Source organism: Semicossyphus pulcher, unplaced genomic scaffold (assembly GCF_022749685.1).
Source record: "Semicossyphus pulcher isolate SPU_LCO1_2020_fin unplaced genomic scaffold, fSemPul1.0.p SCAF_7, whole genome shotgun sequence".
Taxonomy (NCBI): Eukaryota; Metazoa; Chordata; class Actinopteri; order Labriformes; family Labridae; genus Semicossyphus; species Semicossyphus pulcher.
Genome location: NW_027211748.1, coordinates 32,199,157 through 32,218,181, shown reverse-complemented (window position 1 = coordinate 32,218,181; position 19,025 = coordinate 32,199,157). Strand labels below are relative to the sequence as shown.

General features: G+C 45.3%; 1 protein-coding gene across 1 annotated transcript; it reads right to left on the bottom strand.

Moving 5' to 3' along the window:
• Positions 1 to 5,211: 5,211 nt before the first annotated feature.
• Positions 5,212 to 11,376, bottom strand: LOC138611822 (armadillo repeat-containing protein 1-like). Its single transcript, XM_069685065.1, has 7 exons — positions 11,169 to 11,376; positions 10,102 to 10,295; positions 9,850 to 9,941; positions 9,149 to 9,338; positions 7,350 to 7,466; positions 6,625 to 6,699; positions 5,212 to 6,127 (listed from the first exon to the last, which is right to left on the bottom strand). Exons 2-7 carry the CDS (start codon positions 10,261 to 10,263, stop codon positions 5,936 to 5,938), a joined length of 828 nt encoding a protein of 275 aa, XP_069541166.1. The 5' UTR covers positions 10,264 to 10,295; positions 11,169 to 11,376; the 3' UTR covers positions 5,212 to 5,935.
• Between the last annotated feature and the right edge of the window lie 7,649 nt (positions 11,377 to 19,025).

Below are 19,025 nucleotides of genomic sequence, written 5' to 3'. Positions count from 1 at the left end.
TTTACAGGCTGCTTGTTTTCTTCAGCTCCCTGTGGATGACCTGCAGTAACCTCTCAGTGCTGAGCTGCATTCAGGCGTCAACAACTCGCAGCTTTTCTCCCCCCGGCTCGACTCTGCGTCTGACAGGCGAGCTGGACGTTTCATTCAGACCCAAACAAAAGTCTGCGTTCAGCTCGTGTCGCCTTCAGGAGTCGCTGCACGGCTCAAAGAGCTTCTTTCTCTTCACTCAGAGAACACAGAGAGCAGCCAGGGCTCCGTTCTGCCGAGCGTCATGGTCTGATTCAGGCTCAGAGTCATCCTTTTCATCCTCAATGGGTCGACTGTGGTCACTTCTCATGAGACAGGGAATACACTTGTGCTTCTGCACACACAAAGACTCGTGGTGAGGGCGGAGCTCCTAAAGCCTAAATGTCTTTTAGTTCACCTGTCGTTTATAGTTGACAGAAAACATCCTTCGGTCACTTTTCTGTTAAATATCGGGATTTAATAATAATTCACTGAGCTCATCTGCTGTCCAAACATTCAGAACAATAATCAGTTATCAGTGATGCTTGTGCACGCCGTGGGCACAGCGCATACTGTAGTTTAACATCTTGAGTAATAAAGGAAAGAGCAGTGAGCTGTACATCCTGTAGTGTGGATCACTGAGTGTGACACATGAACACGCTGCTACACATCAGTAACCACAGCGACACGTTTGTGACCTCATCAGTGGATGAGAGAAACAGAAGGCCGTCACGCGATCTGTTGGATGTTCCTCTTGAAGAAGGTCGTTGAGTTTTTGTTCTCTTCAAACAGAGCCTGAGGCCCGGTTGTCTGAGAGGAGCTTTATGAACAAAGTTGAACTGTTATTGGTGTCTTGTTCTGACAGGTGCCATGTTGCTCGTGTGAGACATGCTTCTTTCACTTGTTTTTACAGACGTGTTTTCGTTTGTCGGCCCTGAATCCGATTCTTCTCCTCCAGTCAAATCTCTCCTTAAAAGCATCTCGTCTTTACACCGTTAGTTGTCACCGTGTCTCTTGTGTTCTTGCTGCTGTTTTTCATTATGACTCTTATTAAGATGACTTTTTTATTTCACTTAAATCATTTTGTTGCAGCCAATTTAGACTTGTGTATGTTTGTGTGCGTGAATGTGGGTGTGTGTTCATGATAGGCACTATGGTTGCTATTGGTTACCTGCACCGCTGTGGGCATAGGTGGTGATTAGTCACATGGAGGCTAGATAGGGGAGACACAGGTGATCAGTGATTAGGAAAATGAGAATCAGGGGAAGCCACACAGTTTTTCAACCGTGTCTGTTTGTGTCGAGTAAATGAGTTTTTGGTACAGTCGTTTTACACCGTCTTCTTGTAGGTGTTTTTAATGTTTGTGATCTAATAAAGTGTTAAACGCATACGATGGAGGACCTCATTTTTTACACACCAGCATGAGCTGGAAAGGCTTCACGTTCCCTCAAGTTGCATTTTTTGTGGTAGAATGCCGCTACACATTTGGTTTTTGTTGGATCAAATGTTATTGTTCCTGTGTTGTCCTGTCCCGGAGCCGGAGCGTAAAAGAGTCTTTATCTGCCACGTTATTGCTCCCCGTCACAGAATCAGGACATCTGATTTAAGACATTTTAGACTCAGTTTTTGTGTGAAATATTGAGTGACATGTGGATTCAGTGCACAGCAGTGAAACTTCTGACTCTTTAAGTTTTATTGGATACGTTCTCTATTTGTCTGTGTGAGTTTTTAAGGATCCTGGTTCGACTGTCATCTCCTCAGCTGTGTTACTATAAAGGATCTGAGTGTGTGTCGCTGTCGCTGCAGCCTCGTGTCTCTCTGTGTCTGACCTCTGGGTCTTTGTAGCTGGAGCTGGTGATTCAGACACAACCTGTTTCACTTCAAACATTCATGACACAGTTTTTATTCTCTGAACATCTTTAGGAATCATTACAGAACAGACTGTTCATACAGCAGCACACTGGAGAGGAGGAGGAGGAGGAGGAGGAGGAGGAGGAGGAGGAGGAACACTGTCGGCATGTTTCAGGGAAAACTCAAAGACCCAGAGTTCAACAGAAACCACCAGAAACAGAGAAAAGAGTTTAAAGAAAGTTTGAGTCAAACCTGAGTAAAGAATGAGAGGAGAGTTCACGAGGATGTGAACAGAAAGACGTAACAGCTCACTGACTGCACTGACCCGAACACATGGACTCTGAACACGCTCTACAGTGATGCATTATGGGTTGGATGTAGCCTAACATTGCTAAGCTAGCTCTCTCTACCATAGACTGTTTGTAAGAAGTGGATGTCGTCAGTGTCTTCAACCTGCATTCTCTCTAATGTGCAGCAGGGGGCGACTCCTCGTGTGATTCTATAGAAGTCTATGAGAACATGCTCCTCCTCCTCTCCTGATGTATTCCCTCAGTAAACATGTTCCTAATGAGTTTATGGTCTCAGTCTCTAGTTTCTTCTTCAACACAGCATGATGTTCATGTAGTCACTGATGCTCCCATTGAGAGTCACACAGACCAGGAAGAGGGGAGGGGTTAGGGCGGGGCTACCTGTGAGTGACAGGTCGCTACCACAGAGACTTTGAAATGTCTAGTTCAGTGTTTGGATGCCGTTAGTTTAAAGCTTGTTTGTTATCAGCCAAAATTAGCATCACTATGTATATCACTAAGAATTACAGATGGGCCCTGCTAACAAAGCTAGCGCTAGCATTAACCGTGTACTGGGAACAGACGGTAAGACTTTGATAACTTAGCGTAAGCTCTCCCCTCGTTCCACCCTGGGGTCCAAATATGGTCACTTCCGGCTCCAGAAAACCAAGATTGCGACGGCCAAAACGCCAAACTTTAGCCCTGTGTGACGCTGCGCTGGCTACGTCCACTTCTTATATACATATAGTATATAGTCGACTCCAAAGTGCTCAGTACGTTCATTTCAATCTACAGCTTCACCTGCGTTTGTGCGTGTGTGTGTGCATGTGCGTGTGTTTGCGTGCGTGTGCGTGCGTGTGTGCGTGTGCTTGCGTGTGATCCAGCCTGTGTTCGGGTCAACACTGTGTTAAGGTTCGTCATGCTCAGAATGTGATTGGACAGTGTGTGGTGGAGGCAGAGCAATGGATGCCAAACCCTTTAACATTTAATCATCAGCAGACACTGATGATCCATGATCACTGATGCCTACATTTAAACCAGTTCACTGTATATAACTGTTTAAACAGGACAGACATCATTCATTAAATGATCAATATCTAATTATTGTGTAATTAATAATAAGGTTCACAATGTAAGAAATCTCTTTAAATTATTTTAAATCGTTCGAACTAGTGAACAAAGAGCTGATGTCCCTGAATCACCGTAAAATGTGGTCTATAAGACGCACTGTTAATACATGTTTGTCACATAAAGAGTGGGCGGTGTCCTTTGTGACCTCGGTGTAGCATGCAGAGAGGTGTGTTACTGTGTTACTGTATTTTATCCAGGCGGTGGCGCTACCTGGTTGTTCAGTGGTGACGTCACATCTCCACATTAAGCTGTTTCTGAGTCCGAGCCGCGCATCGTCTCCTGTTTACAACATGCTGCAGTTATAACCTGATTGTTGCTAACGCTTCGTCACAGACGGCATCGTCATCATCGCCACCCTCACAACAATCAACGTTACCGTAGGCTGCCAGCTACAGCTAGCTGCAGCACCAGGAGCTAGCAGGATACCAGACATGGTGAAAACAGATGGGAGGCTGGAGGAACCAGGGGCCGCTGCATCGAGGACTGTAGCCTGTGTGTATGGTCACCGATTAAACCGCTGAGCCAGACCGGCGCCCAGATGTTTTAAATGACAATAAGTTGTAATAGTGTTGGAATAACTTGTAAACACGTTTTTATTAATAAATATTTATAGAAAACCTTTTTCCTCTGCGACGGCTTAGATGGTCACACTGACACTGCGTAAAAACGATTCTCTGCTAATGTTAGAGGGCTCGGTGTAGCTGTGAGCTCACCTGGCAGGTACATGAACACAGTCACTGAATGAGAACAACATCACATGAGGACAAATCTGTACAAGGTCATCGAAGGTGGTTTCAGCTCAGAGGACACAGAGCTGATCAGCTGTACTGTGTGTGTGTGTGTGTGTGTGTGTGTGTGTGTGTGTGTGTGTGTGTGTGTGTGTGTGTGTGTGTGTGCGTGCGTGCGTGTGTATGTGTGTGTGTATGTGTGTGTGTGTGTGTGTGTGTGTCCTGTCTGAGCACCAGGAGATGAGTCAGAGCAGAGGAATGTGAGCTGGACTGAGAGAAATCCACTCTGAATCGCTTCATTACAAATGTTTCACTACTGAATCCTGCAGGAGTGAGCGTCCATCAGAGGCGTTCACTGGCTGTGGGATCTTTGAGTTTCAGGAGCGTGTCACAGCTCTCTTCTGTTTACACACAGATTTTTACTTTAGTTAAAAACACCTAACTCAGATTCACAACACTGAGTTCCTGTCAGACGTCTCTGAGAACACTCACAAAAGCTCCGGGAGGGAGGGGGTAAACATCACGACCTTTGACCTCTGCACCCTCACAGAGAAAGTAAAGTCAGAAACAGAAAGTAAAGCACCGTCCTCACTAATCCCGGAGGAGTGAAGAGGAATCAAACCTGTGACCTTTTCGGGGGGGCGGGGGCTTCTTCTCCAACATAGTTTCTGTCATTATAGTTAGTTCTTATCATGCTGATTTATGTCCAAGTGTTCAGTTTCCTTTTAATGAGTTACTTGATGCTATAAAAAGGGGGCGTGGCCTCATGATTGACAGCTCTGTTGATAAATGGGGCTCCTGCAGCGTTCTGTTCCCGAGTAGCAGAGTAGAGGAGGAACGGCGAGAGGAGACGTAACTAACACTAACACTACAGTCATTGAACTTTCCATCAGCGTGAATATCTGCTTCAGACCGACACAAGAAGCTGCTCTGCTGCAGACTGAGCCCACCTGAGGGCTCCGACACGCCAAGGACACCTGAGGGCTCCGACACGCCGAGGACACCTGAGGGCTCCAACACGCCAAGGACACCTGAGGGCTCCGACACGCCGAGGACACCTGAGGGCTCCGACACGCCGAGGACACCTGAGGGCTCCGACACGCCGAGGACACCTGAGGGCTCCGACACGCCGAGGACACCTGAGGGCTCCGACACGCCAAGGACACCTGAGGGCTCCAACACGCCGAGGACACCTGAGGGCTCCAACACGGCGAGGACACAAGGTAAAGGTGGAATCAATTTGTTGGCTGGTGCAACAAAGCTAACGTTAAAATAAGTTTTTATTCTATTAATACTCAAAAGGGTTAAATCGCTGCGATGTGTTGAGGCTTTGACCTTTGAGGGGACGGCGAGCCAACAGGTCCAAAAGGAGGAAGCTGTTGTTGCCTGTTAGCTGTGTTGAACCGTTAACTTCCTGTCACCGGAGGAAGTGAGCTTCATGTTGTATTTCTGTTAACGTTAATTTGACACGTCTCTACAGTCTGCTGGCATCAGTCATGATTTCTGATATCTGTAACAGTGAACAATAAGCCTGTAGTCAATAATCAGTGATGGGTCACAAGGTAAGAACAGGATGTGTGAGAAGGCACGCTGACTGAACTTCCTCCCGTCAGAGTCACTCAGTCTGTTGGTCAAATAAATAAGAAGAAGAAGGTGAAAGGAAGAGAGGCCGTCCTGCTCCGTCCTCTCATTCGAACTCGTTGGTGTTTGCTCATGTTGCTGCAGGACACTTCCTGTCTGTTAAGACATCTTGGTCGGATGGACGTGTTCACAGAGAGACTTCAAACTGAATGCTGCTGTGTGGAAGCATCGGCCCGTCTCACCTGGAACAGCAGCGTGTCTCTGTCTCAGTGCTCGTCTCTCAGAGACACACAGGGTGACATTTGGCAGCTGGTTTTGGTTCTGAGAGGAGGCGGGGGGTTAGACGCAGGGTCACCAGTAGAAGGAGCGCGACAGGAAGTTGGTGGCAGCACCCAGCCAGCTCGCCCCGTCCTGACCGGATCCCACCCGGCTCACCGCCTTGTCGGGCTCCTGAGACGGACTCTCGTCCTCTGGGAGGTAGTCCGGCAGGTTCACGTTCTGCTCCACCACCACCGAACCGTCCTCCACAAACGGGATCAAAACCTGGAGACGAAATCCTCCATCAGACTTACAGACAACAAGGTCAATTAAACTGTATCAGGAGGAATTCACTTGTTATCATGTGTGAAACTGAACGATGGGGCGCTGTTCAATCTTCATGTAAACTGGACCTGACGCCCCCGCTGACAGGATGCTGAAATATCTACATCATGATGCTGACTGTAAACAGCCTGAGTTCATGCTCTGTCAGGTCTGTCTGCAAGACGTCAACAAGACTACTCTAAAATGATGTTTTTTTGAATGGGGTTTGGTTTGACCGTTTCTAATGCAACATCAGGAGAATCTCACCTGTGAGAGGCTTTCCTGAAACATCAGGTGAGTTTGAAACATTTTCACTGTAGGAAACAGAAGAGACTCTCTGCTTCTCTTCAGGTCATCACCTTCAGGTTCTTCAAAGTGAAGCTTCTTATAATAAGCAGCGACCTCTGACCTCTGAATGTGGTGAATATGCAACATTAAATCAACCGTCTGTAACTGACCTCGTCTCCGTTCTCTCCTTTCACCACCTGCTGAGCCGTCATCACCTGAGTGGACGCGATCGCAGACGCCAGAGCCTGAAAAACACAAACACCTCATCCATCAGTTCATCCATCAGTTCATCAGTTCATCCATCAGTTCATCAGTTCATCCATCAGTTCATCAGTTCATCCATCAGTTCATCCATCAGTCCATCAGTTCATCCATCAGTTCATCAGTTCATCCATCAGTTCATCCATCAGTCCATCAGTTCATCCATCAGTTCATCAGTTCATCCATCAGTTCATCAGTTCATCCATCAGTTCATCCATCAGTCCATCAGTTCATCCATCAGTTCATCAGTTCATCCATCAGTTCATCCATCAGTTCATCAGTTCATCAGTTCATCCATCAGTTCATCAGTTCATCAGTTCATCCATCAGTTCATCAGTTCATCAATGAGACGACTAAAGTAACTGGTCACTTCCTGTCCATGGTAACATGAGCTCAGTAAATATCATGCATGATTAGGATACTAGCAGCCTAAGACAGCCTGCTGCAGTTACATTGTCCTGTTTTCTGGATGAAGCCAAAGCTGAGTTTGAGCTGAGGATCAGATGAACGTAGCTGCTGTCACTCTGTGCTCTTCACACACAAACAGTGGCTGTGTGTGTGTGTGAGGCGGCTCAGACTGTAGACTGTCAGACAGAGGCAGTAACTGAGGATAAAGGACGTCGGTGTGTCTCACCTCGGCCTTCAGGTCTGAGCGGATCCGGACGATGCATCTCTTCACGGTCATCTGGAAGGTGAAGCTGATGACCCCTCTGATCTTCAGCAGAGCCTCCTCACACAGACTCCTCCGACTCTGAGGAAAACAACACCGAGTTTCATTTCTGGATCGAACGTCTGAGTCAAACTGTTTCCTACTGTTAGTGTTTCAAAGCTGCCTACAACGTGTCCCCGTCTGCTGAGCTGGACCCAAGCTCATCAGGTGTTGAACTCTCGATTAGGACAACAATAGGTGAGGCAGACACGGACCATGGCATAAAGCCTCCTCTGGGGGCGCCGGGGAGCTGAGGAGAGCAAAGGTAAACTGCAGGAGGCGACTCAGTTCTTCTTGTTAAAATCAGAAATTCAACCGTTGATTTTTTAACCTTCTGTTGACGTGCTTTCGTTCTGCAGGAGAGGACCAGTCTTCATAGCCTGTTGTTAATAAACTGTGGTGGAGGACGGGGCTCAAATACGTTGTGTAATAACTGGGACGGACGCTCTGCTCTCTGCTTTACTTCTCTGGTTTGAGGTGAGAGAGAGCCTGTTTAAAGTCAAGCCGTTCCTACCTGGGGGTCAGCCGCTCCGCCCTCTCACGTCTGCAGTCTGTGCACAACACTACTGCTACACGAAAGCGTGAGCACATCTCCCCGTACTCGCCCCCCTCCAATAGCTCCCCGCTCCTTTTAGAATTATTGTTAAAATGTTTAAGTCGCTTCATGTCATGCTTCATCTGATCTTTTAATCCCTTACACCTCACCACGAGCTGTCAGGTGCTCTGAGCAGTCCCTGCTGGTCGTCCCTCGGGCTAAGCGCAAACTGCAGGGTGACGCGTCTCAGGTTGTGGGCCCCCCTTTGTGGAACTCATTGGCCCCACATATTAGAAATGCAAACTTGATTCAATCAGTCAAAGCAGAGCTGAAAACCAGCCTCATGACCTACATTGGTTTGAACGTGGTTCTCTCACATGGTGTCATCGTGTCTCTATTTTATATTTGTGTGTGTGACCTTCATGACTTGTTTGATCTGCCTGTAAAGCACTCTGGTCGGCTCACGTTGTTTTCAATGTGCTGTACAGATGCATGAACCTGTTCTTGTTTATGACTGAGGATCTCATCTCTGCTGCGCGTTTCTTTATATTGTTCAATATCACCTAACAAACCATTCACATGCAAGCCTTTGCTGTGTGAGGAGGACGCCACAGTGACCTGTTTCCTCCTTCCTGTCTGCCTCTCTTGTTTCACTCACAAAGAGCTGATGGTGCTGAGATAACTCTGGTACCAGTCACACGCTCGTCAGTGTTTCGCTCACTTTTTCAAACCGTTCATCAAAACAATGATCGAACGATTTCATGAAGCTTTTATACTGTGGTCTGGATTAAACAGCTTCTGTGTTTATAGCTGCAACTGTCCTGAGCCCATAAAACAGACAGAGGGAACCTGAGCCGAGCTGTGAGAGCAGCAGGGATCTTCTGTCATTAATAACACTAAAGCCTGTCTGATAGAAAATATGAACTCTCTCAGGTACACAAGGACATTTCTTTGACTTCTCATGTGGAGCCTCCACATTATCAGGGATGAATGTCCCTTATGGGCCACCATCAGAGCAAGCTCCCCGTATGACCAGGGCTGATTAATCAACCGAACGATTAATCGTTCAATGTCTGACAGAAACACAGTCCGACTGTAGCTGGAGCCTCATGACAGGTGCAGTTACACCTGACACCACCTGTGTTCCCTAATGAGTGAGTGATGTCACCACTCAGGGTGTCCTGCTCACCGAGTCGTCCAGTCCGTCGATGTGCAGGATGACCGTCTTGGCTCTCTTGTTGCTGGAGCCCAGGAAGAACTGAGCTTTGCGGCGGCTGCTGACGGTCTCCTCGGCCGGCTCGGAGTCGGTGCTGCTCGACGCCTGCAGGAGCTCGTAGATCTCAGACGCCAGCAGCTTCGTCTCCCCGGGAGTCGTCGACCTGAAAGACACGACAAAGTTCGCTGAAACAAAAACAATCACAATTACCAAGAGGGTCAAAGGTCAAAGATGGAAAAAGTTTACGAGCAATGCAGATAAACAAAATGGATCTGAGCATCTCCACACTTTTACTGCTCCTGTTCTATTACACTTCATCTATTTGTTACTTTCAGTTCTCCAGGTGTGAACACTTCAGTCTGCAGCCAAAGGACACACTCAGAGTCACCGTTCACCTGGTTTAGTTCAAAGAGAGCCGACGGTCAACAGCAACACACTCATCAGCCGCAGCTCTGGAACTAAAGTCACATTAAAGTAGATTAAAAAGCTTCATAACAAACAGGAAGACGGCTTTGCTCTTTCTAGAACCACTCGGAGTCCTGACACCGGGGGGCTTTCTCTCTGTGATTTGGACGGTTGAAGAAACTTTATGGTCATTTCATGGACATTAAACTAAACCCCTGTGTTAGACCATGGTTCAGAAATGACTGCCCTATCTGACATCAGAGACTCACTTCTGCACAACGTTCTGGAGGCTCAGCATCATCCCCAGCTCCCCCTTCAGCTTCTCCCGGTTGGCTCGGCATTCTGCCAGGTAACGGATCGCCTGGAACAAGCAACCAATCACAGTGAGACTGATGAAAGAGATGACACAGAGACCCGGGTAATGGCACCGGAGAACTGTTCCAAAACCTGAATGTCACTGAATCCAAACTGCTTCATGCAAACTAACAAAGAAGACAAACGTCGGCTGGCCCGAGACTCACCAGGAGGGCGGAGTAGACGACCTGAGGGTTGGGGTTGTCCAGGAACAGGATGAGTCCTGGCAGGCAGCCCTGGTCCTGGACGATGGCCCTGCGGTTCATGGGGTCGGCGGCCAGGTCCCGCAGCTGGTTGACCACAGCCAGGGCGTCCGGCTCCGCGCTCATGGCTGCCGTTCACTCACCCATACAAGAACCAACTGAGGATGGCAGCGACAAACATTCAAACTTAATACAACTTAAAGGCTGCGACTGTTCAATCTGCTGCAGACCTCTCAGGTCACATGGTAAAAACTTCTCCTCGTGCAGAGAGCTTATCCCAACCCGCACAGATTACACTCAGTATTTATGATCAGCTGATTGGAGACGTTAACCCACCCCTGATGAATTAATCTTTAACTTTCCCTGTGAAGCACTTTAAACAGCAGCTGTACGGATGGTTCTAAGTAAACATGAGTTATATCAGCAGTCAGTTTTATTCTCTACCGCGATTTAAACAGTGTGAAATCTTAATGTGATGTTTGTTTCTCTTCTCCACAGAGCTGAACACGGGATAACAGCTACAGCCAGGTGGATGCTCGGTCCAGGTGTATCATTATAATCACTGTAATGTTGTTCTGAAGACATAACCATATCAGTCTGCTCTGCACACAGCCATTCTCATATAAATATATAATAACATACTAACTTGAGCCTCATATAGAAAATCCCCACAGGCTTTAAACACAGCACACACAGCTGGCCTCGTAAACACTTTCACTTTTATAAACTGCATCAAACGCGCCGCATCAACAAGAAAGAGATTTCATGTTGTGAGAGTCTCTGGTCATGTTGGGCGTGTTTGCATGTTCTCATGTACAGACACGCATTAAAGTGTCACATTTTAGCATTGTATTCGGTGTGTCATCATTCAGTCAACAGTCCCGGTGATATGCTAACGGAAGTGGGTGTTGTCACCCTGACAGCCCGGCTCTCTGGTGATTTATTTCGGGTCGAAGCAGCTGTGTGAGCCGTGATCTCAGTGGGCTATCTAAGCTTACGTCTGGAAGAATGCTAATGCTAACAGCGCTCACCTCTGACAGTCACCGGTATCTAGCAGCGGGCTAACGGCTAACGTTAGCGCTTAGCTTCTCCCCTGTCAGCCTCGCGCCGCACCCAGAGCAGACATGACCCGCAGGTGACACTTTCAGTCTTTGAGACACAAGCTGAAGACGGAACACGGTGCCTCACGGGTTGATTACTTCCATTAATTAAACATAAAAATAATTTATGATGCTATTTACAATTACTGTAGCTACTCTTCCTGCTCAAAGAGAACCAGGGTGGTGACGTATCAACGTTAAGGCCTATGATTGGATGGCCAGCGTCCACCAGATTCTGTTGACCAATGAGCGGCAGAGTTGTAAGAGTTAAAGGTCCCACGCCCTGTGGATGCAAACAAACGGATGCAGGATCAGTTTAAGTGGTTTATGTGTTTCTCTGAACGCCTCAGAACAACAAACAACTTAACATAATGAAAGCGGGTCCCTGCTGAGCTGCAGAGCTTACCTTCACCCAGGACGGATAAATAAGAGAATACTGTAAATGACTACAAGTGTATTCATTCCCACACCCTCGCAAACCTGTGGAGTCCGAGGACTGCCAGAAGAAAACATCTGTCAAAGAACAAAACAATAAGTGTGGAAATATAAAGAGGAATAAACAAATAAACAAGCCTGAAAACATGTGACAATGTTCAGAGAAACCAAAGAATAAATGTGAAAAAAGGGAAAGACAAATAAAAAGAATGTATCTTCATTTAATTTCACATTTATTTGCTAATTATAGAAATATATAATGTATTTATTATAAATAACGATAATCTTCTTTACATTGTAGCAGGTTTGACTATATATAAAAATGTGGGGTGCCAGTCAGAGTCACGTCTGACAAATAAAGAACAAAAATAGTTTTGTCCATACAAACAATAGCAAACAGACTAATGTAATTAAATGCATTCATCAAAAGCCAGGCACAAGCAACAAGGCAGACTGAAGAAAATATACCCTACATTTTAGGTATATCTAAATAAATACAGACATTCATAATCCGAGTTATATAAAATAAATAAAAATGATCATTATTTTTTAGTTTTCTTTGTGGACATGTTGAAACACAGTAATTTTACATTTCTTTTATTTATTCTTTTATTTCTTTCTCTTTATATTTCTTCGTTTTTTACATTAAAGATTTAATCTGAAGATGTTCATGTAAATAAACATCTGTAAGTCTCTCTCTCTCTCTCTCTGAGGTAACACATGGTGACTGAGCCTATGGCCCACTGATGAAAGCCTTTCATCTGCAGTGTATAGTATTATTATGGGCTGGGTGTCTGTAGCGGCGCCCAGTTAGTGACGCGTTTTCCATCAGCCAGCAGTGGTTGGTCTGCCAGAGAGGGTAGGCGGAGCTAAGCGGCTGCTTTTCCGCTTTCTGCAAGTGTTGCGAGTAAACAGTAATCTACTATGGCTGAACAAAGAAAGAAAAGATGGATGACTACAGATACAACTTCAACAAGAAGTGAAAATCCAAAGAAGAAGAAAGAAACTCGACGCTCAGATGAAGCAAACAGTCTGAAAAGGAAAGCGACCGTCAGCCAGGAAAATCAAGAGTTACAACCGGAGCCGACCGTGGACGCCACACATGCAGCACTGTGTGGATATCTGAAGTGTGCTCCTGCAGTTAGTGTTTATCACCAGTGGGTGGCGCTCAAGAGCACAGAATTTAAATCTTTGACAGTATAACTTTTTATTCTTTTATATAACCTTCTTCTTCTAACCCTAACCCTCTTTAAATTTCAGATGTAATTTCGATGTATCCTTTTTACAGCACTCCAATGAATCCCAGTCTCCAGCCTCACACCTGAGCACTGAGACCACAGAGTTTACCTGGTGCCAGGTGTGCCGTGTGTGACTGTGTGGCCCATAAGGACCTGATGTGTATCAAAGGGAGAAATGGGACACGCTATCCTGACAGCACAAGCTGGATGGTGAAGACATTAGAGCATTAACAAGAACACATCAAGCAAAGAAGACAAACAGTACTGTTGTATGGATTTCATTTATTTTATTTGTATTCACATTAAAGTAAACAAAGTAAACAAAGAGACGATGTGTTTCAGACGTCAGCCCAGCAGAGGGCAGCAGAGACAGCTGAAAACAGATCACACTGCACTTGTTCACTTGGATCAGAAACAGTGTGATATCCTTCTGTCAGCTATGAAGAGCTCACCTCTCTCAGACACGAGGAGCGCTGTTGCTCTGTCCAACAGAAACACGCTGACATGGATCATTTCCTCTGGACCATAGGAAACCATCGGAACTCGTCCTGAACATCGGTCCAAACATCGTGTGGATGTGCAGCTCAGTGCTCTGCGCTGCGAGGCCCACAGTGACAGCCAACACACAGCCTCTGTACAAAAAGCTGACAGCTCGGTGTGCTCAGAGGATCACAGGCTGAGCGGAGGAGAGGCGCTGTGCAGCACGGAGGCTTTCACTGCAGAGGAGCCACATGATGAGATGCTTCACGTCTTCATGCTCACTGTTACAGCACAGAACAGAAGCTCATTTAAATGTATGAATTAGAACGTGTTCTGAGGTATGAGTTCATATTTTGGAGCAGAATTTTATTGAATGAAGGAAAAGAGAACATTTCATGATTCCCTCTGCAGCCGGCTACAACATGGAATCCTTCCATCCATCTATTCCCTCTTGTCCTCCAGACATCCCCAGGAACGTTCACAAAGACTCAGAAGTCAGGAGTTGAATAAGTATTTTGTAGAGTGCAAAAACATTGATATTATTTGAGTATTTTTTTGTGCTCAGCATTTCAAGTTTGTCAGAATCCAGCAGTTTGATTTTCTACGAACTTCCAGCTTTTGTGATGTGCAAAACAGAGAGGTGATCAGGTTTAATGTAAGGTTTTAGTTTGTTGTTGTTTCAAGGTCTTATCATTCTCCGATTCTTTGGAACAGTGCTTTAGTTATGTGTGATGATGCCGTAACCACGACCTCGGACGTCATCTCAACCTCCGAGCTGCAAGCGGCCCAGTGCCTGCTGGAGGTCAGAGTCTGATGAAGCCAACACAACCACTTCACCTGCAACAAAGAACATGAAAGTATGTATCATGGATCAAATTATATCAAAGACAAAGAAGGCTTCCTGCACAAGGAGAGATCATAACTAATGTCTGTGTCGTAAGATAAATGACTACATGAAGGTTATGATTCAGCATGAAGTTTAAGGAAGTTCCTCTGGAAACAAAGCAGCTGAAAAAGTGAGGAAGAGTTTCATTTTTTACGTCTTCACAAGTCATCAAACATGACACCAATGTAATGCAGCTTCCAGAAACATACTAAGTGAACCTGATTATCACAGCTCATAATTCAGATATATTTTACAGGTGAACAACACAAGAGGAAATGTGGAACCAGGTGAGAGCAGATGAGACACAGCGAGCCCCGTGACAAAAACACGATGAACAAGCTGCGTTGTCGTGACAGTCAGGAGCGACCTGATCACAATTATTCACTGATGAAAATCAAAAACGCCGCAGGTGAAAAGTCAGGATCTGTGAGTCCTGTGAGGGGAAGAAGGGAGGAGCAACAACACGAGTGAGGTTCAGAAACTTCTTGTGCTGTTTCAAACAGGAACAGCTTCCAGCTCTGAGATGGAGACGCTGCACTTCAGCCTGTTTATAACTCTGATTCTGATCACACTGACAGGTAGGTCAGGTTTATTAACACAACAGTTTACATTAGTGTAATCAATACTTACTAATAAAAACTAGTTGGACAATGAAGTGACGTGAGGTTCCCTCCGTCCCTCAGGTGTCAGCGGTGAGGATCTCACTCCGATCAACAAAGAAGTGTCTGCTGCAGAAGGCCGCTCTGTGACTGTGTCCTACAGAAACTCCAAAGCTTCTCCTCTCAACGATTATTTCTTCTGGTATCGACAACATCCAGGAGAACCAGCACAGTTTCTCTTCTCTCACACAGCAACAGGACAAACATTATCAGATCCAGTCTCTAGACTGTCTGTGACAGTGAGCGAGGAGAAAACCAGGATGGATCTGCAGATCTCCTCTGCTGCAGTGACTGACTCTGCTGTGTACTACTGTGCTGTGAGGCCCACAGTGACAGGAAACACCAACACTCTGTACCAAAACCTGACACTAACTGAAGAGGTACACGTTTCAGCTCCTGCTTCATCTGAACAACAGCGCCACCGAGTGGACAAAGTTATTACGTTTCAACATGAAGGTCTGAAATAAAGAGGAAATGGTCAATGGACCGTGTTTCTCGTCTTCTGACCGCTCAGAGAGTTTCCAAGCGACATGTCACATCCACACACACATTCACACACCGATGGCCTTGGGGTCCAGTGTCTCGCCCAAGGTCGCTTGGACTTGTGGACTGTCGCGGTTTGGGATCGAACCACCCACCCCCCACTGAGCCCCAGCCGCCACAGTATCAGTGTGATTATAAGAAGAATGAAGAGCTCATGTGAGTTCATAGAAATAATCAGGACTCGTATTTGTATTCTTATTTGTTGCTGTGTTGTTGTCCGTACCAAAGAGCTGCTGAACTGCCTTTGGTTGTTTTAAACAGTGACAATAAAGAGCCATGCTGTTTGATTCTTTGAAGTCTTTATTTCATCTTTTTAACTGAAGCTCAGAAGAATTTTAAATTCTTACTTTATTTACATTTTTTCTTCTTTCTTTAATTTCAGGATTCAGACGTTTTAAAAACAGTTTTCTTCAGTTAAAACGTCAGAATTGTGAGATAAAAGAGTGTTAGCAACATGAGCTGTGTCCGCTGAACATCTGACATGTAATGTTGAGAGCTACTCAACAGATAAGAAAGAGGAAGGCCCTGATCCACCAGAGTATTAATGTTCCTCCTCTCCCTCCTCCCCATTCACTGCAGTCATGCAACACTGTCTGAGGAACATCCTGATTCTAACTCTCTGGCTAGGTAACTCTTTCTTACACTGACTGCTCTGCTTCAACCGATCTGTGTTACTGCTTCATCTCCTTCTCTTCATGTCCTCTTCTTCCTCAGAGTGTAAAGGACAAGACAAAGTGGACCAGCCAACAGAAGATGTCACTGCTTCTGAAGGAGACGCAGTCACACTTGGCTGTAGGTTTGAGACCAGTGACACATACCCCAATTTGTTCTGGTACAAACAAGAAGTGAACAACTTCCCAAAGTACATTTTACTACGTGCTGCTGCTGGTACAGACCGTAATGCTCCAGAGTTCCAGGAAGACAGATTTGATGCTTCAATCAACGGGACATCAGTTCCTCTGAAGATCCAGAAGCTTCAGCTGTCTGACTCTGCTGTGTACTACTGTGCTCTGAGGCCCACAGTGACAGGAAACACCAACACTCTGTACAAAAACCTTTGGAGCAAAGACAACACAATACTCCTCAACATCCACTAGAGGGAGTCACACTCTGTTAAACTGTGATGGTCTGTCATTATTACTAGATTATTTGTAGTGATGATAAAATCCTAAAATAAAGCAGAGTGACAGGAAGCATGGTAAGGTCTTCTGGTAAATATCTATCCAAACAATAACTCGTCTTGACTGAATGTGACAGAAAGATGAATTTAAAAGTCATTAAAATATGTAAGTAGAACGCTCAGTATGAGAAACGTGTTTATCAAATTAAATAGTGTGCCAATATTTATAGCTCCACAACAGACTGATCACACATTCTGAATAAAGGATCTCCACAAACTGGTTGGATCAGAGACTCAGGTTTTGATTGACTTTGTTCATATCTCTATGAAGAGTTTCTGTTGTTCTCTCAGGCTATGATTTCTTGTGGTGTACACCAGGGTTCAATGCTCGATCCTCACACTTTCTAATTTTACAGGTTCTATTTAGAGAAAATCACTTCTCAAAAGTATTTTTATTTTGTGGCAGTGACCCATTTTCTCGTGCTTGCCATTGTTCCCATTTTCCCATTTAATTTTAGCTGAGTTACTTAGTTGATTAGAGGGTTATTCAGTTCACCTGTTGCACAGGGTGTGGGGGGCTGGCTCCTGATGAATAACTGAGAGCAGATTGGTGCATTCTCCTCATGGACAATCAGGGTGTGACGACGCCTTTCTTTAGGTTTTAAAAGAGGTGGAAATGCACTCCCCGGATTCACTCAGAGCCTTCCTTCAATTGCCAAAACAGCTTAAGTCTAAGCATGAATCTCTGGTCTGTTAGGCCCCGATGAGATTTGTTTGCTCTTTTGTCTATTTATTTGATGGTTGTGATGTTCACACAGCGTGTGGAATAAAAGGCTATTCTTTTAACTATGTGACCTGCATCAGGACGTCAAAGTGCCATTCGTGCAAGAATCTCACTCTCCAAACGTTAGCCTAGCGCCTGCAGGCTTTAGTTATTATGCTCATTTGCTGTTTTCTTTGGAAAGCCCTTTTTGCACATTTCCTTTTGTTTGTTTGATTTGGGAAAAAATAAAGAGGCCAAAGTTACGTTTAAAAAAAGGCCAAAGAAACAATATTTCAGTTCCCTTTATTTTCAAAGAGGCATTGTTCGTTATTATAGAAGAGGCATTTGTTCATTACTGTCATTGAAGAGGCCTTTGTGTTTTTATAAGAGGCATTCTTTTTTATTGTATTTTTATGTGGTTGGGAACCTGTCCTCAGGCTTTGTCCTGATGAGCCGAAATCTGGGGATCAGGACCGCCACAATTATACAGTTTTTGGTGTACATTACGTGAGTTAAAATAATCTGTTTATATCCACAGATCATGATATTACAAATGAAGTGCTATGGTTGAAGACATTCCTACAGTTAAGAAAGTGTAGAAGGACAGCACCTTACACACAACACAGTTGATCCAAAGTGCTTCACATTAAAAACAGGGGGGAAACAAAAACCACGACCACTAATAATGATGAAAATAACAATAAAAACAACAGCGGTAATAATAACAAATATAATATAATAATAATAATAGTAATAATCAGTAGCCTGTAGAGCCGCGAAGCAGTTTGAGAGATTCAGGGGACTTGGTGAGATTTCCTTGTGACCGCTCTTTTTATGGCCCCGGACCACCACCTCGGACCAGGTAGCCTGGTGGTTAGGAGTCGAGCAGGAGGAGGGTCGGGGGCGAGTCACAGGATCCCACAGGATGGTGTCAATTATAGCAGAGTTCATCACCGCTAACCTTTTGGACTGGGCAGAGGCGATGTTGATGAAGCTGGTCAGGAGACTGTCCTTCTTTTTCAGCTCATCTGAAAGTGTGTGGATGTCTTCTTTCAGGTGAGTTATATTCCTGTTGGCCCTATGGAGCAGCTGGCAGTCTCCACACGGCATCATGAAGTTTTCCGATCTAGATTGTTAGCTAGATCCAAAGTCAACCTCCCAAAAACAACCTGATGCAAGCTAGCTGTCAGCCGTCATAGTTTTAAAGAATTGATTCAGTACCACAAAATGAAACACTGAGGTACTGAGGTGCAGAGTTTCTTACAGCCGTAGTTCTGATAGAGCGTTACCACTCGAGCTGCTTGTAGGTAGTGAGTAGGTGGCACAGTAGCCAGTAGCCAGAGATCTCCCTGAGTATGACGGTGGTCTGACAGCAGGCTTACAGACACGCACACGGCTCTCCCTCATAGAAGGACCTGCCTCTGACGTTCTGCCAACCAGAGGAAATCCTCCTACACTGTGAGGTCTGCATGTGAAGCGTATACTGTTACTCCGGGTATGAGCTGAGCTTTTGTTTCACCAACAGCTGACTCATGTTGCACTTTGAAAACTTCCTCAACTGTTATTTGATCTCTAAGGAGTGAACATTTAAAATGTTAATGATTTAAAAAAGACAAGATTTGAAGGATCTCAGTAAGCCTCTGTGATATTTATATAAGATCCAG

Coding starts and splice junctions, on each gene's coding strand:
- LOC138611822 (XM_069685065.1), bottom strand. CDS start 10,263: ATGAGCGCGGAGCCGGACGCCCTGGCTGTGGTCAACCAGCTGCGGGAC. Junction 7,467..9,148: donor TCGACGGACTGGACGACTCG/GTGAGCAGGACA, acceptor TGTTTTCCTCAG/AGTCGGAGGAGTCTGTGTGA. Junction 6,128..6,624: donor AAGGAGAGAACGGAGACGAG/GTCAGTTACAGA, acceptor TTTCGTCTCCAG/GTTTTGATCCCGTTTGTGGA.